The sequence below is a fragment of the Gymnoscopelus braueri genome (assembly GCF_963280865.1).
Source record: "Gymnoscopelus braueri genome assembly, chromosome: 9".
Classification (NCBI taxonomy): domain Eukaryota; kingdom Metazoa; phylum Chordata; class Actinopteri; order Myctophiformes; family Myctophidae; genus Gymnoscopelus; species Gymnoscopelus braueri.
The window spans coordinates 18788894-18808651 of NC_137610.1; the positions used below are offsets into that span (position 1 = coordinate 18788894).

At 41.7% G+C, this 19758-nt stretch overlaps 1 protein-coding gene across 4 annotated transcripts in view; it reads left to right on the top strand.

Annotated features, from left to right (window-relative positions):
* banp (BTG3 associated nuclear protein) overlaps nt 1-18490 on the top strand; it is a 44062-nt gene extending 25572 nt beyond the window's left edge. For all 4 annotated transcript variants that reach the window (XM_080438569.1, XM_080438570.1, XM_080438571.1 and 1 more), the window contains exons 12-13: nt 13531-13671; nt 17228-18490. In XM_080438569.1, the coding sequence (XP_080294695.1) occupies nt 13531-13671; nt 17228-17344 (258 nt within the window). In that variant the 3' untranslated portion in view covers nt 17345-18490. The remainder of the gene's footprint in view (nt 1-13530; nt 13672-17227) is intronic.
* Nucleotides 18491-19758: the final 1268 nt, after the last annotated feature.

Below are 19758 nucleotides of genomic sequence, written 5' to 3' on the forward strand. Positions count from 1 at the left end.
GTCTTATTGTTTGTACTTTCTTTTATTTAAGTTGTATATAAAACCGCTTTTCTTTTTACCCCTTAAATTACTTAAAATACGCGAAATAGGCGCGACTGTTCACACGTACCTTAATCTATGGTTCTTTTTCTTGTGGAAAGATAATATATATATATTTTTTTAGGAGGCTAGAGGTATACACTGAACATAATTCTCTCTTTTTATTTTTTCAAAAAAATGTCTCTAGGCTCAGAAATTCTTTGAATATACTCACTCCATACGTGAAATGTGAGATTATTAATGGTTTAAGAAGTGTGAATAATGGCTAAGGGGTCCCTATACAGGTTTAAGGTTTTCTTTTCTTTTCTAAGCACAGTATCTCTTTTAAAAATGATCGAGTTGGCGTGATAGTGATCATTTTTTACTGGAAAATGTTTTGTTTTTTTTCCTGTGATTATTTTTTTCTCTCTCAACTTTTTTTCTAAAATTACATGATTCAATTGACTCTTTTTTGACAATAACTAGACCGAAGGGGAAATACTCAGGCAGGTCATACAAGTAAGTTGGACACAGCTCGAGTGGATTTTGCTGAACAAAGTCCACAAGCAGCGGGGGGCCTCCACTTAGAGTGTTGTTCCCCCCCCAACCCTACCAACAGGGTTTAGTTATGAAGTGGCAAGAGTGCACTTTTTTTTGGAAGCCACATGATGATGTATGTGTTTTGTTGAACAACCTTTTCTTTTTTGTGTGCATTTGTTTAACTAGATGTTGTTGTTTTTATTTGGGCTGTATGCATCAATATTACTATGAAGAAAAATTGCAATGTCTGACAGAAATTTTAAGGTGATATCTCTCAATGTAAATGGGCTGAATAATCCAGTTAAACGGAGCAAGGTCATTAGTAAACTAAAACGTGAAAAGGCACAAATAATATTTTTGCAGGAAACGCATCTCTCTCAGACGGAACATGAAAAACTTAAAAAATTTGGTTTTAGAAACACTTTCTATAGCTCTTGTAAATCAGGAAATAAGCGAGGGGTATCGATCTTAATTCCAAATTCCCTGGATGTGGAACTTATAAAGGAATATATTGATAAAGAGGGGAGATATATCATGGTAAAATGTAAGCTAGAGGGCAGTGTTGTCTCATTGCTGAATGTATATGCCCCACCAGGAAGTAACAAAGTGTTCTTCAAAAATATATTCAATTTGATAACAACGGAATCAGAAGGAATATTGATTTGTGCTTCAGATACAAATAATATTCTTAGCAAATTGGATACAACAAATAGCAAGATAGATAAATCTACACAAACAAAAATTATAAATACCCTACTGAGGGAGGCAGAAATGTTTGATGTATGGCGAGAGTTTCATCCGTCTGAGAGAGACTATACACATTTTTCAGCTCCTCATTCTGTACATAGAAGAATTGACTATATATTCATGTTTAAGGGTGACAGACATAGAATAAGAGATTGCACATTGGGCACTACTGACGTATCGGACCATGCTGCTGTTTATCTGACCCTACACCTAGACAGTAGACCAAGAAATACACTATGGAGACTTAATACAGGCATGTTAAATAACAAACTATTCACTGACAGCATCAGATCCGAAATTAAAACATATATACAAGACAATGATAATGGTGAAGTGAATCCAGCAATACTAATGGACGCAGCAAAATGTGTACTTAGAGGGAAAATGATTGCTATCACATCAACTTTTAAGAAGGCAAAGGACTTAAAATATCAAAATTTAACCACGAAATTAAAACTGTTGGAACAACAGCATAAAGACACGCTAGATAAACAATTACTACAACAGATTAGAGATGTAAGGAAGGAAATTGATGATGTTTATAAAAATGACCTTGAGAAAAAATATAGATTCATAAGACAAACATATTATGAATCTGGCCCAAAGGCTACTAAAATATTGGCCAGACGGCTACGCAAGCAACAGGGCCAGAACGCAATCCATAAAATCAAAGACCCTCAAACAGGAAAAGTATCCAGCAAACTGGATGATATCGAGAGAGCCTTTGAGTCATTTTATAAGAATCTCTACACACAACCTTATCAGACTAATAATGAAGCTGCAATGTCATTCCTTGATTCCTTAGATTTGCCTTCTATTGGAGAAATGCAAAATAAGATCATGACTGCGAAAATAACAATAGAGGAGATAGATAAGACAATATCTAATCTCAAAGCAAATAAATCACCTGGCAGTGACGGCCTTCCGGGAGAATGGTTTAAGACTTTTCGAAAAGAAATCATGCCATTACTCTTATCGTCTTTCAATTGGACTCTAAAGGAGGGGATTATTCCTCCTTCATGGAGTGAAGCAATCATAACAGTTCTTCCCAAGGAGGGCAAAGATAAGGAACTCTGTGGCTCATATAGGCCAATATCTATTCTGAATGTTGACTATAAAATATATGCGTCAATTATGGCGAGACGTTTGGAGACTTTTCTGCCTGATTTAATAGATAATGACCAGACAGGTTTCATCCGTGGTCGTCAAACCCAGGACAATATAAGGCGGTCGTTACATGTCATGGACCACATAAAACAACATAAGTTAAAATCAGTCTTAGTAAGCCTAGACTCCTTTAAGGCATACGACACAGTATCCTGGAGCTTTCTATTCCTAATACTCAAAAGATTAGGTTTTACGGAGGAATCAATAAGATGTTTCAAGACATTATACACAAAACCCACAGCAAGAGTAAAAATAAATGGTCATCTAACAAACCAGTTCGCTCTGACACGTGGGGTGCGCCAGGGCTGCAACTGTAGTCCTGGACTGTTCGCGATTTTCATAGAGCCTTTAGCTCAGGCAATTAGGGAAGATCCGCAAATACAGGGAATAACCATAAAGGAATCAGAGCATAAGGTGGCCTTGTACGCGGATGATTTATTAATATATATAAAAAATCCTGACATATGCCTCCCCAAATTAATGAGCTCTTTAGAAATGTATGGTCGACTTTCAGGCTACAAACTCAATGTGGAAAAAACGCAGTTACTCTCCTATAACTACATGCCTTCAAAAGAAACAAAGGAGTGTTTTCCTTGCAACTGGAATTCGAAATCAATTAAATATTTGGGAGTATGGTTGACTAAAGACCTGTCCAAATTATATGAAGCAAACTATCAACCCATAATCACCCAAATTAAAAGAGATATAGAAAGATGGTCACTGTCACCCTTGGACTTAAGTTCTAGAATAGAAGCAGTCAAAATGAATGTTGTTCCTAGAATATTATATCTTTTCCAATCTCTACCGGTGGAGGTACCTGTCAAACAGTTTAATGAATGGGATAAAATGGTATCCAGATTTATTTGGAATGGAAAAAAGCCAAGAATCAGATACCAAACATTGCAACTCCCTAAAGAAAGGGGGGGCTTGTCCCTGCCAAATCTGAGGGAGTACTATTATGCAGCACAAATAAGACCTTTAATATGTTGGTGTGATAAAGATTTTGAGTCAAAATGGAAAGATTTGGAAACTAACTCAATTGACATCCCTATTCAAACATTAATTGGAAGCAAAGAACAGGCTGAATCCTACCATGCCACTTTAGACCCATTCACAGTATTTACTTTAAAGATATGGTTCAAAATTGTTAAACAAAATAGAATGGAGAGGACAATCAGAGTGTTGAGATGGCCCGCTTTCGACCCAGATTTTAAACCTGGACTATACGATCGAACTTTCGGGCGGTGGGCTCGAGATGGTCTCACCTCTATGTATACTATCATGGAAGGCAAAGAGCTCATGAGTTTTGAAAAAATGAAAAACACATATGATCTAACCAATCAAGATTTTTTTTTATATCTACAAATACGACAATACTATTTAGGAGAGGTGAGACCACTGGAGCCTGGGGCTTTAAATGGGGATCTTATTCAGGTATTTATCCAGGCCTATAAAAAAGAGTCAAAAAGAACGGTGTAAAAATTATATAAGGGCCTGGTATCAGCCAGAACTAACTCCACAGAGTATATAAAAACAAAATGGGAAAAAGAGTTGGAGATCAATATTACTACAGATGAATGGGAAAATATGTGTAAAACACAATATACGACCACTAACTCAAGAATGTGGAGGGAGTTCTGCTGGAAAAATGTAACCCGTTTTTTTATAACACCTAAAATTAAATCAAAACAACTGAAAACAGATCAGCCATGCTGGAGACAGTGTGGCCACATGGAAGCGGGCCACGCTCACATATTCTGGAAATGTCCCAAAATTCAAAAATATTGGCAAGATATCCACGCCACCATAGAGACTGTTCTTGGTTTCGAGATACCCCAGACTTGTACCTTGTTGTTGTTGGGAAATATTCCTGAAGATTTCTTGACACCTGACAAATATTTAATCAAAATCTTTCTAGCAGCAAGCAAGAAAGCGATCACACGTCGCTGGTATCAACAGGATTCCCCAACCAAAGACAATTGGATGGACATAATAAGGGAAATATACAATATGGAAAAACTGACTTTCATACTCAGACTACAAGAGGACAAATCACACAAATACTGGGAAAAGTGGTCATCTCTTTTTCAGCCCATGGACAATGTATAACGAATATGTAATAGAAAAATAACAAAAAATTGTAGACTGCAGCCTAATCGTTTTATTGTTATTGTTGTTTTCGTTCTTGTCTTTTTTGTACTATCTTTTTTGTTTTTCATTCTGTTGTTTTTGTTTCTGTTTTTTATCCCCCCCACTTGTTTATGTTCTGTCTTGTTTTCATGTATGTATGTCTGTCTTTTTGAAAATCTTTTGTTCCAATAAAAAAAAGACATGCACACACACACACGCACACTCACACCCACACGCACACACACAATGAAATGACCGATCTACAATTTGAGTAAAAGTACTTAAGTACTTCAAAGTAATTAAAGTGACTAATAAAAAGTAATTACAGTGGGTAAAAAGTAAATAAATTGAGTAAAAATACCTGAAAGATGTTAAAAGATGTTTAAATGAGTAAAAATACTTTTAAATCGTTAAAATGAGTAAAAATACTTTTAAATCGTTAAAATGAGTAAAAATATTTAAAAGTTGTTAAAATGAGGAAAGAATACTATAAGTAAATAAAATGAGTTAAAATACTTAAAAGTAAATACATTGAGTAAAAATACTTAAAAGCAAATACGTTGAGTAAAAATACTTAAAAACTATTACTAGTCACACTAATTAATAAAAGTAAGAAAAAGTTACTATTTTAAGTAAAAGTAAGTAAAAAGCGGCTCATTTAAGTATAACTACTTAAAAGTTAATAAAAAATCCTTAAAAATACTTAAAATTAACTAAATAAACCTAAATTGCACACATACTGTAAGAGGGCGCTACAGCAGTGTTACAGCAGTTTCTAACTCAGTTTCAAATGGTCATAACTCGGTGACCATTGCTCTAATTAGCGCAAATAGACTAGTACCGCCTGAATACCAGCACCCACACATCAAATACAGTAGTACTGCCTGAATACCAGTGCCCACCCATCAAATACAGTAGTGGGTGACCTACCATCAAGTGGCGCCGTTGAGCAGCCTTTAAATGAATGGACAGGGATTTAACATTGTTCCTCTAGTTCATATATAGCTTAATGATATTAACTCATGATCAAAGGCACCGCTCACTTCACACTGGGTGTGATTTTTCAGATTACGATTGGCTCTGATTCATTCATTCATTCATTTGTTTATTTGGACAGGACAATGCATATTAATGAACGTGAAGACGTAAATACACCGGATTTAGCAAAGATGCTAGTTTTCATCCGCAGTCCTCACAAAGAAACAGACATACAAACAGAGGGATACATTTGCAGGAATACATAACATTACATTGGGAAACATTACATTGGGAGACAGTGAATACATTGGGGACTGATTGGCTTTCAAAGTTTGCGGGAGGGGCCAGTTTTACACCAATGCCACAAATCATGAACACAGAGTCCAATTGGCATAAAACTTTGCACGCACACTCCCAGTAGGCCAAGGAAGAACCGCCAAGTGCACTTTTCTAGTTGTGTCTTTCTGCTTTGGTTGTGTGTGTATCAGAGTCAGAATTTCAAAGCAGCGCAGAGGGTGCTAGCACCAGTGGTGTATTCTCTCCCGGAAGGACCCTGAGTCTGTTACTGTGTGGGTAAAACAGATGACAGATGTGTTTGACTGTGACTCACCAATAATACAGCCTAGAATAGGCCCTTCCTCTTTGGGCCCACACCCTGCCTCACAGGGCCCAGGCCCTACCTCGACATGCTCAAGCCACACTTCATCAGGCCCAGCTCCTACCTCAACATGCCCAGGCCATACCTCAGTATGCCCAGGCCATTCCTCATCATGCATTAGCCATACCTCAACATGAATAGGCCATAGTTCAACATGCCTGGACCATACCTCAACATGCTCAGGCCATACCTCAACATGCAAAGGCCATACCTCAACAATCCCAGGCCCTACCTCAGCAGGTCCAGGTCCTTTCTCACCAGACCTATGCCATTCTTCTTGAACATGTCCAGGCCAAGCTTCATCAGGCCAAGCCCCTGCTTCCTTGGTCCCAGGCCCAATCTCGCCCTGCCCAGGCCCATGAACCCTTTTGTTTGACAGTTTCAACACCAGCCTGGCTGTCCATTCCCATAGTTGTCCGCAGACAGTTCCTGAGAGAACGGGAGATGAGAAAAGACACAAACAAACAACTATAATATGATGAGGACAGTTCTCGGAGCAGTGTCGTGTTTCCTTATTTAATGGGTCTGGCACTTGAAAAAGAGGCAGTAAAGTGAGTTGAATATGACAGATGTGTTGTCTCAGTGATTTAGAGAAGCTAATGGGTTACTTGATGATCTCAGATGACAGATGTCTTTCATGGCAGATTAGAGACCTGGGTCACATTGTGTGAAAGTGCTGGGTGAAGGTGTGGCTGGGTTCTGTTTGTGTTCTTCTCTGGGGGTGCTTTCACAGCCCAGGGTCATATATTGCAAGTGGAATTTACAACCTTTGTACTGTATATCATCTCTGCTGACTCCGTCTACTCACACGGCATAATTAGAAGCATGATAAAGTCATCATCTGAATTTAATAGTAAATTTTACTGACATTGTAAAAATCCCTATGTTGATCAGCAGGCCAAGCTTGGATTCAGGCTAAAGGCAACTGACAAGTGTTTACAGGAACTCTCTTCCTTTTTTTCAGGGGCCTAACGCTTAAAGGGATACTTCACTTTCCGCCGGGGGACACATTTAAAAAAAATATTAAAAATAAATGAAAAAAGTTATGGAAAATTCATGGCCCCCTCACGACACGCAGTGTCCTACTAATGTGTGAGGGGGCCATGAATTTTCCATAACTTTTTTCATTTATTTTTAATATTTTTTTTAAATGTGTCCCCGGCCCGAAAGTGAAGTACCCCTTTAATTACAGCTGTTATTTTTGTCATCATCCCCTTTTGATTTGCTGGTCCTGGATCCAAGTGTAGCCAAGCTGGTTTTGTCATAAAGCCTGTCCAATCTGTGTCCCAGTCTGCTGGTGGGAGTGCTGAGAAGATGCAAGGGAAGGCTTGATTGAGACCAGGTGCAGGTTGTGGTGTAGAAATAGTGTGATGGTGTGGGTGGAGATGGGAAGCAGCAGGATCATTTAGGTAAGGGTTCCTGTACGATTTATGCAGATTTATAACCAGGAGGCATTTGCTATCGGGTAGGGAGAAGTTGGTGGAAATCAATATCCCAGTTCCATGCCAAACTAATAACACGCGGTCCTCCTTATCCCGTGTGGTATCTTAAATCATGTTGCGAGACCTTTAATAGACCTCACACCCAGTGGCGAAACAGAAGACAGCTGGGGAAAGGGATGACCGCAACAAGACATTGATCTATGCCCTACGCCCAGTGTGTTAATTTTCCCACTCCATTGAAGGTTAAGCAAGGACTCAAGGACACCACTGTGTCTATGGGCATCTTTACAGTCCAGTTGCGGCCAGAACTTTCTGTGCCGCCTCCTCATTCTCTCCCTCTCTCTCAGTGCTAGTGGTTCGTCCTGGACATCTGTCCCGGCTCAGGAAGGCTGCAGATGTTGTTGACGGCTGTGAAGCCGGGAGGAAGTTCCAGACAAGTCCAACTCCAAATGCTTTTTTTTTTTTTTCATTTCCCCATGTGATTTTCTTTTTTTGTCAACATCTGAAAGAAGAGGAGGTATTCCACAGGGAATGATAGGAACCAGATTAGTATTGCTCTTTTTGTAAAGCAAGAACACAAAGTTGAAGAAAAAAGAGAAAAAGCCTTGTGTATGGTGTTGTTTTGTATCGGATTGTGGGGGGTATTATGGGATATCCCAGTAGACTTTGGTGAAGACAGGGGTGAAGCGAACTCTTCAGAGCTCGAACGTGCTCACTCTGCAACGGTCTGGTGCACAGCTGGGCTCCAGAGATCTACAGCAGGGAATTGGTGCCATCCTGCATTCAGATCCAAGAAATGTTTTTGATTTTAAAAGGGATTCTGATGCAGTCGCACACATCACTCTTGAGAATCCCATGCCTAACAGGGACTCAATATGCGATAGCAATCCAAATGCTCTCTTGTCATTTTCTGAACAACCCGTGTATTGTGTTCTCTCATTATTCACCCTTTAACTGATCTCATGTGAAGTGAAAGTAGAACACGGTCAGTTTGAAATGCTCTGACAGCTTCAGACGAGGACATGGAGAAATATCCATGTTTGTACAGTTGGTTATTGTCTTTCAATCTGGACAACCCAAATGTTTTTTGCATTAGGCTGATGTTGTTGTTTGCTTCTCTGTCTCCCTTCTCTCGCTGCTATATTTCTGCACTGTCCTGGATCCAATACTGTTGAACCCATTACAGCATCAGTGAAAGATTTATTCTCTCCTTTTCTGAAGGTCATAGCAACTAGCAAACTACAGGGAATTTAAGATGCTCTTGATTGTTCAGCGTTCCCCCCCCCCAGCTTTGTCGAGGGTGAGCTGCAGTGTTTTCTGACACAGCCCTTAAATCCTGCCTGTCCGCTCTACTCTGGTTTTTTAGTACGGAGGTGGCCGGTCAGCCAACGCTCATTATTTTAGGGCCCCAATCCCTAAAAGCTGGAGGTCAATGGTACCTAATGCACTTTCGATCCACTGCACTAGCCATATTCTGACAGATTGAGCTCATTGTGTCAAATGTAATACACAAGGCTGTGTTTTAAAAAGAAATAGGTCATCCCAGCACTTGGAAGTTGAAAAGCAGTTAAGCATTCCAAGCAAAATTGTCAACTTGGCCTGGTCTGGTTTGCTCAAAGATAGCCCTCTCTGTCTCTGTTGTTTCTCACTCTCATCTACATGATGTTATTTTTATTAGCAGTACATGGAGGCATTATGCCATGTTACGGGTCAATTTATGGACACTAAACCTTTCCCAAGCAATACACCCTGTCACCTATAAGCAATACACCCTGTCACCTATAAGCAATACACCCTGTTGCCTATAAGCAATACACCCTGTCACCTATAAGTAATACACCCTGTCAACTACAAGTGCAGCTAATACTATTATAATACTATTTATGATGAGATCATACATCATAAATCTTTCCATTTTGACTGTTGTTTTGCTGCTTCATTGTTTACATCAATTTCCATGACTTTTTCGAAAGTTGTGATGTCTCATAATTTGAATGACGGGTAACTACAGCTTGTTGGAGTTTGGGGCGGAGGTGTCCAGTTGGCTTGCACATAGAGTGTGTAGACCACACAATCACAATCCTAGCATTACTCATCTACCCCTCGGCATGGTGCTTGGCTCATGGTGTGATGTATGAGTGTGTGTCCAGTTTACTCTCCAATCTAGGACAGTTCACAGTGGGGATATATAAGCCCAAAACGTCTTATTTGTTCACCGTTGAGCTAACTGGAAAAAAAATGAACTAATGGTTTATTTTAACTCATTCACTGCCACTGACGTAAAAAACGTAATTTTTCCCGTTTACCAATCCTGCCACTGACGTAAAAAACGTAATTTTAATTTTAAAAAATAAATAAAAATTTGACCCAAAGACCAAGGAGATATGATTTATCGAAGATCTAGACTCCCATACACTTCCTTGTTAACTTAAAACTTAAAAAGTCTGTATCTCGGCTCCTGAGTACGTTTTTTTTTTCGATGAAAAATCTCTGGCAGTGGGCAAACACGACAAGCAATAATTGTGGCAGTGAATGAGTTAAGAGGACTTAATCACATATTTCATAACGAGAATAAAATGGCAATGATATCTTCCAAGCAATACTGCTGTGTTCTTTGGTGACTGTAACACTGGTGTGTTTCATTTTATGTGCTCAGTGTACACGTCTGCTTTGAGTGTGTTACAGACAATCTTTCATTGTTTTTGATGGAATTGTGCTCGCAGGCAAAGTGTGTCAGTATTGGGTCCGGTTAGTGAGGACGAGTTGTCCTTAAAAGCAAGCCGTGGGACAGGATGCAGTTCGGGGAAGTTCCTGTGTAATCGCTACAGAGATCTCACAAACCATTCCAACTTTTGTAAATGCCTCCGTGTGCCTCTGTGCTGCTCCACACAGCTGAGAATGCGAGCTGCTCTCAAAAGGAGGTTTGAGAATCTAATTGGATGAGACAAGTGTTAACTGTCTCAAGTGTTGACTAGGACATCCATTGAATCCCATTAAACACACATTTAGATACACCATTTGGACCATAAAGGCACACCGTCATGCCTGAGTTTACAAACACCCATACAAACACACATCCACATTCCACACAGATCCAGAAAAACACTTGGCATAAGTCGTTTATAAGCCTTATTAACTCTTTCAGTGCCATGCTTATTTATGGAATTTTGGTTCTGAGTGCCACAACCAAAATTAATTGTAAAAAAAAAAGTGCTTAGGAGCCGAGATACAGCCTTTTTCAGTAAAAAGTTAAACAAGAAGTGAATGGAGCAGCAAATCTTCAAATCATCATATCTTGGGTTCTGAACATGTTTTAAAAAAAAACTTATTTGACGTATTGTGGCACTGAAAGAGTTAAGGAAACGGTGTGATCCAGAAGGGAGGTGAGGATGGATTCCTATGATGAAGGAACACTAAAACACTAAGACAGCTGTCTGTGTATCCGTCTGGATTTGTCAGAGTTGACCTCCTACCGCGCACTGTTGGCATGAACCATTTGTTTGTGCTTTGCTCAGCTGTCTGGTGACGTCTCGCACCCTGTAGTCATCAATGTTCCAATTGATCAGCAAGTATAAATAGGTCATCAAAGCGATGATTCATTTGTCCCTGTCCGTACAGCATTCCAGCACATTGAGGGTCTAGCTCACCCAACCAAAGCATTGCTTGTGCCTGATCGCATGTTGGTCGTCTGATCAGGCTGAGTCAGGGAGGCTTCGCTTACTAATAGCTTCCATCGGGGCTGGCTGGGCCCGCGATTTGGCGATGAGGCGGCAGACTCTGTGGTGAGGATGGCAAAGTCTTTTTAGATGCCGAGGCGAGCCGGCGGGCACCAGAGGGGGGTTAGCTGAACTTTCAGGGCACGTCACTAAGTCTGAGCTTCAAAGCTAAGGTTGGACCAAGGGGGGAGGGGAGTTTGGAAAGGTTAGGGGGCAACAAACAGCGTCTGTAATTGAGGTTTGTGAGGTTTGGGGTTTTTTCTCTTTTCTGCAGACTTGCATATTCTCCCCCAAATTGAGAATGTCTGTTGAGCCTGTCCCCAGCTGGTCCAAGGGCTTAGGAGCCTACAGGAGGAGGGCTGGAGATGGACAGACTCCCGCATCACATGGCTGAGAGCGTGCACATAGATATAGGCACACACAGAGACGAGCCACATATGGAGCCCTCTAGGCACGAGACATAGGAGAGGATGCGGAAAAACTTGCTTCAGACAGTACAGCCAGGGACCATGAGACTGGGAGAGAATACATGTACTCATTAAATGTTGGCATGGCTTTATTTCAAACCAGAAAAGCCTTACCCTTTGAGAAACTTAACTTATTTCTGGGGAAGCCTTGAACCACATTCACCATAATAGACCGTAACTTCTGTGTGAGTGAAACAAGCTTGCACACAGACACAAAGCTGAGTGAATGTTTCCCTTCATTTGTCTTCCTGTGTGTCTGTATGGACGTTATGATTGTATGTTAGCTTGGCATGTCTTTGGCACAGTCTCGCATGTTTAGTGAACCAATTAGACGTGTGTGTGTGTGTGTGTGTGTGTGTGTGTGTGTGTGTGTGTGTGTGTGTGTGTGTGTGTGTGTGTGTGTGTGTGTGTGTGTGTGTGTGTGTGTGTGTGTGTGTGTGTGTGTGTGTGTGTGTGTGTGTGTGTGTGAGAGAGAGAATCAGATGTCCTCACAAGGATAAAAAGATAAGGAATGTTACGGAAAGTGAGAACATTTTTCTTGGCCATCACTTTCCATGAGCTTGTTTTAGGGTTAGGACTTAGGGTCAGCGTAGTGTTAGAATTAGAGTTAAGGTTTGACATGTAATGGTGATGGTAAAGGTTAAAGAATGGATGTAGTCAATGGAAAATGAGTCTGAAGTTCTCACAAGTATAGCAGTACAAGAATGTGTATGTGTGCATGACTAGGCATAATTTTACATCTTCATTCGTACACTTCATGTGTGTGTGTGTGGTTGTAGTCCATGTATAGCAACAGGCCCTGCAATATATAAGTATGTACCACAACACTACAGCTGTTCTGTGCTGTACTGTAATTAGTGCATTGGAACCATAGTGTTATGATGTTGCTTGGCTGACGTTCAACAGTGGGGGGGTTGGATGGGCGATCCCTCATCTATTTTTCTCGCCATGCTGTGCTAATTCTTTTTTCTTTTTCTCAGTAGGACTGAGATTAAATTAAATGAAACCAAATAAAACTGAGCCTGAACTGGCATATCAAGTTATGCAATTCAGGAAAACAAAACTCGTAAAAATATAATTGAGCGGAATGGACCATAAAGTTTCTCTCCAACTTGATGTATAAACATAGAGAGAGAAGGACGGGATAGAGTAAGGGCTGGAGAGAGAGAGTAAGGGCTGGAGAGAGAGAGAGATGCAAGGGAAGTCCCACTCTTAATTTTTACCTCACTGTGATGAAGGTGTTGCATGCCGAAAATAGCCGATCTAGAATAGCTGATCTAGAAGCTCACAATGCGTTGTGTAGATTGGCTATTCTCTGCACATGTTAACCTTTGTATGATGAAATATAAATTAGGCATTAGAGATACTACTGCACAACTCTTTCTATTACCAGATAGTGTGTGTGTGCGCGCGTGTGCATTAGGAACTGGTCTTGTAGACTTTGGTGGAGGCTGTGATCAGTAAAACAATGTAAATACGCCCTATACTGTATGTCATAAATGTGGCTTTGCAATGGAAGAACATTTCCAGTGGAGTAAACACAGGGGAATGGAATCAGACGACCAGTCTCCATCGATGTTGAAACATCATTTGATGATAACATTATTGATAATGTACTGAATATGTGGTGATAACAGACTCTCTCCCCCTCTCTCTCTCTCTCTCAGGTTTTGCGTGGTGCTCAGCTGATAGCCGTGGCATCAGCTGACGGGTCAGGCACAACAGTAGAAGGCACCAACCTCCCCTCGGACATCCAGGTGCAATACGTCCAATTAGCCCCGGTCACTGATCACTCTTCGGCTGTACAGGTGAGACACGCACGCACGCACGCTCGCACACACACACACACACACACGCACACACACGCACACACACACACACACACACGTTCTCTTTCTCTGTGTCTCTCTCTCTCTCTCTATCTCTGGTTCCGATATACATGTGCACAGACAAACACATGCAGATAGTTTGCCATTGAGGAACATTCCAAGGGCCTGAGTATAAAACCATTCCCTCTGTTGAGGTGAAACAGGCCCTAGTACTAATCATCACCAATCACACCAATGGCTTTGTTTTTTAAACTAACGATAATAAATAGCTGAGCTCCCCGCCTTCCCCTCTCTTCTCTTCCTTTATGTACCCACATTCCTAATCATTCCCTCATTGATGCCATTCTAGCGAATCAAAGGCTATGCGGATATGGTGCAAGCTCAGGCAGGGCAGGGGGCAGAGAGTCCTGCTGAGGAACGAAGCGCTTAAGCCAAATGATAAAGGCCAAACGATGGCAGCTAATAAGCTGTCACTTTGTTTCATTAATGTAACTGAAAAACACCCATGTCCCAGATATTAGAATCTGGTGCCAAAAATTAATCCCTTGTACACAGTAAAATCCCCGGTGTTAATTTAACTGAGTTGTACCCTCACATAGTTACATATGGATAAATTACTGTGTACTGTAATTTAATGTTTGTCCTATAAGCACATTTCTTTGTGTAAATTGCTTCAATGTCAAATGTATCTAATTACACAAGGTAAATGTAAATAAATAAAACCGCTGCCTAAAGCTGTTAAAGTCAGGTTGTTTATGTCTTACTACATTTAGGTTGTATTGTATGGTACAGTATGTATGTGCATTGTTTGATGTGAATTTATTCTGTAAAGACCGAAGAGGCAGGACAGTTGCCTAATCAAGTCTAAACTTAATGCCTGGTTTATACATGGTTGCACGCCATGTTGAGCAATGAAAATAGCCAGTCTATAAGCTCACAACGTGTCACAGAGCGACTATTTTCGGTGCGCGACTCCAGCACGCAACTGGGTTTAAATCACCCTAAAAGCACCCTGGTCCTGTTATTAATAACTTTGGAAGGATTTCATCACTGGGAGATTACAATCTCCATCGTTTTGCTCGGACAAGCAGCCAAAGAATTTGGGTCATTAGCACAGACGCATGCCTGCAGTGTCGTTAGTTTATCCAAACTCATAATGATACAGACTGCTCTTTGTAATGTTTCATTGATAATTACCATCATGTTGAAATTGAGGCCTGCAGTTTTGCCAAACTACTTGCAGGAACAGGACTTGCCATTATTTCATGCTTTCACTTAAACCAAATCCCAGTCAGTCACTGCGGTAGGTGTTTACTGTAAACATTCATTTAACAATATGCGGACAGAGTGGTAGAAGGGTTCGAAAACGAATCATAACTAGATTAGCTCTAAATCCCTTGATGGTGCAGTTTATTGAATGAGAGCCATGTGTCAAAAGAGGAAGGGTGCACAGCAGGGTACTTTCAAGTGGTCAGCTTGTTACTGCCAGGAGAGTCGAAGAAGAGAACTTTTGCTTTGTTCTTTCTTCTTTTGTTTTGACCAGCCTTTTGTTGCATGTCACATTTCTTCCATAATGTTTCCTTCCTCTGAAGTCGCATGCTGGGCGGCTGGGTACCCTCTATTCCCAGAGAGAGCAAAGGCATTCTTTTCTTGCTGCGCTAGTATAAACAGAAAAGATGTGAAAACCACTTGGCTCTTCAAATGATTTGTGGCTGTTCGTAAAAAGGCAGCCCTGTACCGAAGTGGATCCCCTTGCACAGTTTCTAAGTGTGACTGATCATACACACATCTTGTCTCTGCGGCCATGTAGGACAAGCAAATGGCCCTACTGACCAGCCACCCATCGTGTTCTGGGGAGCTCCTGCTTAAGGCTGGCCTGTCGATAAGCTCTTGTTGTCCCTTTGTTTCCGCAGTGTTGTCTAGGTAATGGGTTCCTTCCTCTTTAGAACATGGGTGGAGAGCAGACATCCTATATTGATTAATCCCCATGGCGCCATATATAAAGCCAGAACCCCTGATGGGCTTGCTGTTGGGTTCCATCTCGTTCATTGCAGCAAGCAATCAGACCCTGTTTGTTTACCCTGCTGCTTTGTTTGAACGGGTCTCTGTTTTTTTCCCCCCATATCGTTTGATTGAACACATTTATCTCGAAAGAAATCAACAAAGTCCAGCGGGGTCTGATCAATCATCAGTATGCCGTTTCTGGGAGACAGAGTAAAGTTAGGGCATATGGCCTCTGCTGCGGGAGGAGGGAATGAAACCATTTGTAAACAATCTGATCTCTTCTGATCGAACAACACTTTTTTAATTGAGGTTTCAACAGCACAACGTCATTAGGCTTCGTTCCAAATGCTATAAAGGTTTTACACACTGAGGAAATAGGTTGGCAAGATACAAAGGAACATGGCGCCCGTAGGTAGCATAAAAGCACCGCGTCGAAGAGGCCTACAGGAGAGTTTAGATGGAACAGATGAGACTGATGAGGTCTACCTGGGAAAGATTGTGTTAGAATCGCTTGATCACTCGCTGTTGTCATCAGCACTTTCTAGTTCAAAGGTTACAGGAAGGATAGGGCTGATCTTTCCCATTTCTGAACAGTGTTGAATCAATAAAATCACTCTCATCTGCTTCCAAGCATATGGGAGCATTTATACGGGCTCTTGAAGAATTACTTAGGCTTTTTATTTATTTATCTCCCCGCAATTTTTCTTTTTTACATTATTTATTTAATAGTTTCCATTACACAAACGAGATCGTGCTGAACACAGACAAGAATATTTCCGCACAGGAAGTTGCGATGCTGTCCTGGTTGGGGCGGTAGCTGATGAAAAAGAGTTTGGACTTGGCGATGGTTCAGGCTCGGTTCAGGTCCGTGGCGGGCACCAGGTGCCACGGAGAGATACCATGTTACTGGGCACGGGCCTCGCATCCATTGCCAGCACGGCCTGCAAGACGGCCTCTGCCAAACGCAATACAGAGCCGCGGCAAGTGATCAATGGTCCGTCAGCGCTCCCCACAAGAGAGCGAAAGCCAATACTGTGAGGCCTTACTTTCAACACAGCTGATTTGACTCTTTTTACATTCATGACCAAAAAACATGCGAGTCCATCTAAATGAGCCATTTGCTCCTTTTTCGAGCAACGGTTACGTTGTGTTAGTTTCTTGTTTGTATTGTTGCATTGTGTGTGTTTGTGTCAGTGCAGCTGGGCTGTTGTGGAGTGACAGCACGCTGGGCTGCAGGGAGGATTAAAAGCTGCAGGTGTGTTTGAGGGAACCTTTGGCATGCACATGCAGGAAGGAATGAGTCACTCTCCACGGTCATCTCCCAGGACTGAGTCATCTCTTAAAGGGGCGTTGCCCTCTCTATACCTCCCTTTTTATGGGAGATGAAAGACTTTGTGATAGAGTTACAAATCACAGATAGAGCGTCTAGTCCCGGCTCTCTCGCTAATCATGGCACTGTTCTTTTGCACTCAACCCCCCCCTCCTCTTCTCTCCCTCCCCTTCTCGCTTTTCTCTGTCTTATGTCTCCCAGGCTTCAGAGTTGGGCCCAGACCTGCAGGGGGACATGGAGGTGAAGGAGGCCATTCAAGGAGCCATTCATGGGGAGAATGGAGAGGTCGTCCAGATTGTCACCTCCGTCGCCACCTGAAAGCCCGGTCTGGTATGGTCCCGCTGAACTCGGCTCAGTCTTACCTATACCCTGGCAGCATCCACACAAAAAAAGAAAAGTCGGTACAAAACAGCGGAGGTCAACAAATGAATCACAGACTTTGACGTCCAGTCAGCAACTAACAATTACAGAGACTTCTCTTGTAAACAAACACAGAAGGGTGATGATCGAATCCAGTGGGGTGGCATCTCATTGTATTGGTTATTCTCAGCAATTAACTCCATTCATTGCTGACCAGCTGTCGACAGTGCGGAAATGCTCACAGAGAACTTGAAAAGACCAGGATGTTCTAGAATCAACTGTGGTTCTTCTGTTGTTTCCATCACTAGAATGACCTGGCCCACGGCAGCATACACAGAGGAATTAAAGCCCACTCACAGAGGACACTGCTTAGGCAGTACATCAGCCCACCACCTCATCAGCTGCACACATGCCTGTTTACATCAACTTTGGAAAAGAGTAGCGCTATTAGGAATTAAGCTAGTTTGGCTAGCAACTCGCGAAAACCCCTAAGGGTTCAAGACAAATCCCACCTAAAACTGTTTCTAGTTGTTGGACTGCAAAAGCAAGTAGAATTGGCTGAAGGAGGCCATATAGGCCATGGCCACGTGCCCCATCATTTTGGCTTATTCTCTGAACTTTTATTTATATTTTTATTTCATACAGTATGTAATAAAAATGCAACCCTTGAGTTAAGTTAATTACTTCTGTGGACTTAGAAGCATTGTTTTATTTTGCCCTAGCATTTAGCCTTTGTGCCCTCAATGAATTGACAACACCAAATGCCAAGTGGCTTTATCCCTAAAATGACAATATTCCAGGCCTGGTTTCCTATTACTCTCTCAAGTTTCACGGCCTGTGCTCTCAGACAATGGATCCAGCCTTTATTAGCTTTTTTACATATTGGTTTAGCAACATAGCTGCTGTTTGTTTCATTTACATAATTGTAAATTGCAGAAATTGTTGTGGAATGTTTTTCATTGGAGATAGAAGATCGTGAAATAGAAGAGATGATGCCAGTGGTAGACAGAACATGTTACTTGTAGAATACAAGGAAAACCTTTAAGTTGTTACCCCCCCGCTGTGTCTGTCAAAGATGCATTCATGTGAATAAAAATATTTTGTGGTTGCTATAAAAGTGTGTTTTTAGTTTTGCTCTGTTAATGTATTTCCCTCCTCTTTGCCATAAACAGTGGTCAGCGAAATGGCTTCAAAGTCTTCAAGACAAGAACTTATTTCATCTGCTCTAACTAGACTCTTGAGAAGATGCTTTAAATAGCTCAAAGGGGGTGTAAGTGATATTGTTTTGTTAAATAGCTCTATTATTATAGCAGGAACAATAACGCACACAGTGTGCAACACTTTTTTTCTTCTTTTTAAATAACATGGGATATATTCCCATAGTGATCATTGCTATATAGAGTTTGTTCAGTAACGGGTCTAAAGGCCCTTACACACCGGGGGCGATCTTTTCATGCGAATAATATGTTTAAAAAAAAAACCTTATAAAGTCAATGCAAGCTTCCACGAGCGAAAAAGCGAAGCGAAAAAGCGTCTTTTATTTATTCGGAACGAGTCCGAATTTTGCGTATATTCGCATAATCGCCGGTGTGTAATGACCTTAACAGTTGTCTTGGCATTTTAGTTGACAGAAAATACATTTTCAGGTCGGGACTTGGGATACCAATTTCATCAGGAGAGAGAACTCATAGTGAAATTTGAAGTTATGACATTTTTTTTAAAGCTGACAAAATTATAATTACAGTAGAACACACACAAAAAAAAACCAACCTGATAAATCAGTTCTCTCTCCTGATTGGATGAAATTGGTGACCCACCTGAAAATGTACGGGTTGACCCCTGTTACTGAACACTCTATAGCAATGATTACTATCAGAATATAGAGATATACATACAGCATACAGCATACAGCAGAGCAGCAGAGAGGCAGCAGCAGTGAGGCAGCAGTGAGGCAGCAGCAGAGAGGCAGCAGCAGAGCAGCAGCTAACTACCACCAGGCAGCAGCTAGGCCTCTAGGCCAGCCTCTGGAGTAGCCTCCACCACCAGGCAGCAGCTAGGCCACCAGGCCATTCTCTGGAGCAGCCTTCACCACCAGGCAACAGCTAGGCCACCAGGCCATTCTCTGGAGCAGCCTTCACCACCAGGCAGCAGCTAGGCCTCTAGGCCTTTCTCTGGAGCAGCCTTCACCACCAGGCAGCAGCTAGGCCTCTAGGCCATTCTCTGGAGCAGCCTTCACCACCAGGCAGCAGCTAGGCCACCAGGCCAGCCTCTGGAGTAGCCTTCACAACCAGGCAGCAGCTAGGCCTCTAGGCCAGACTCTGGAGCAGCCTCCACCACCAGGCAGCAGCTAGGCCACCAGGCCATTCTCTGGG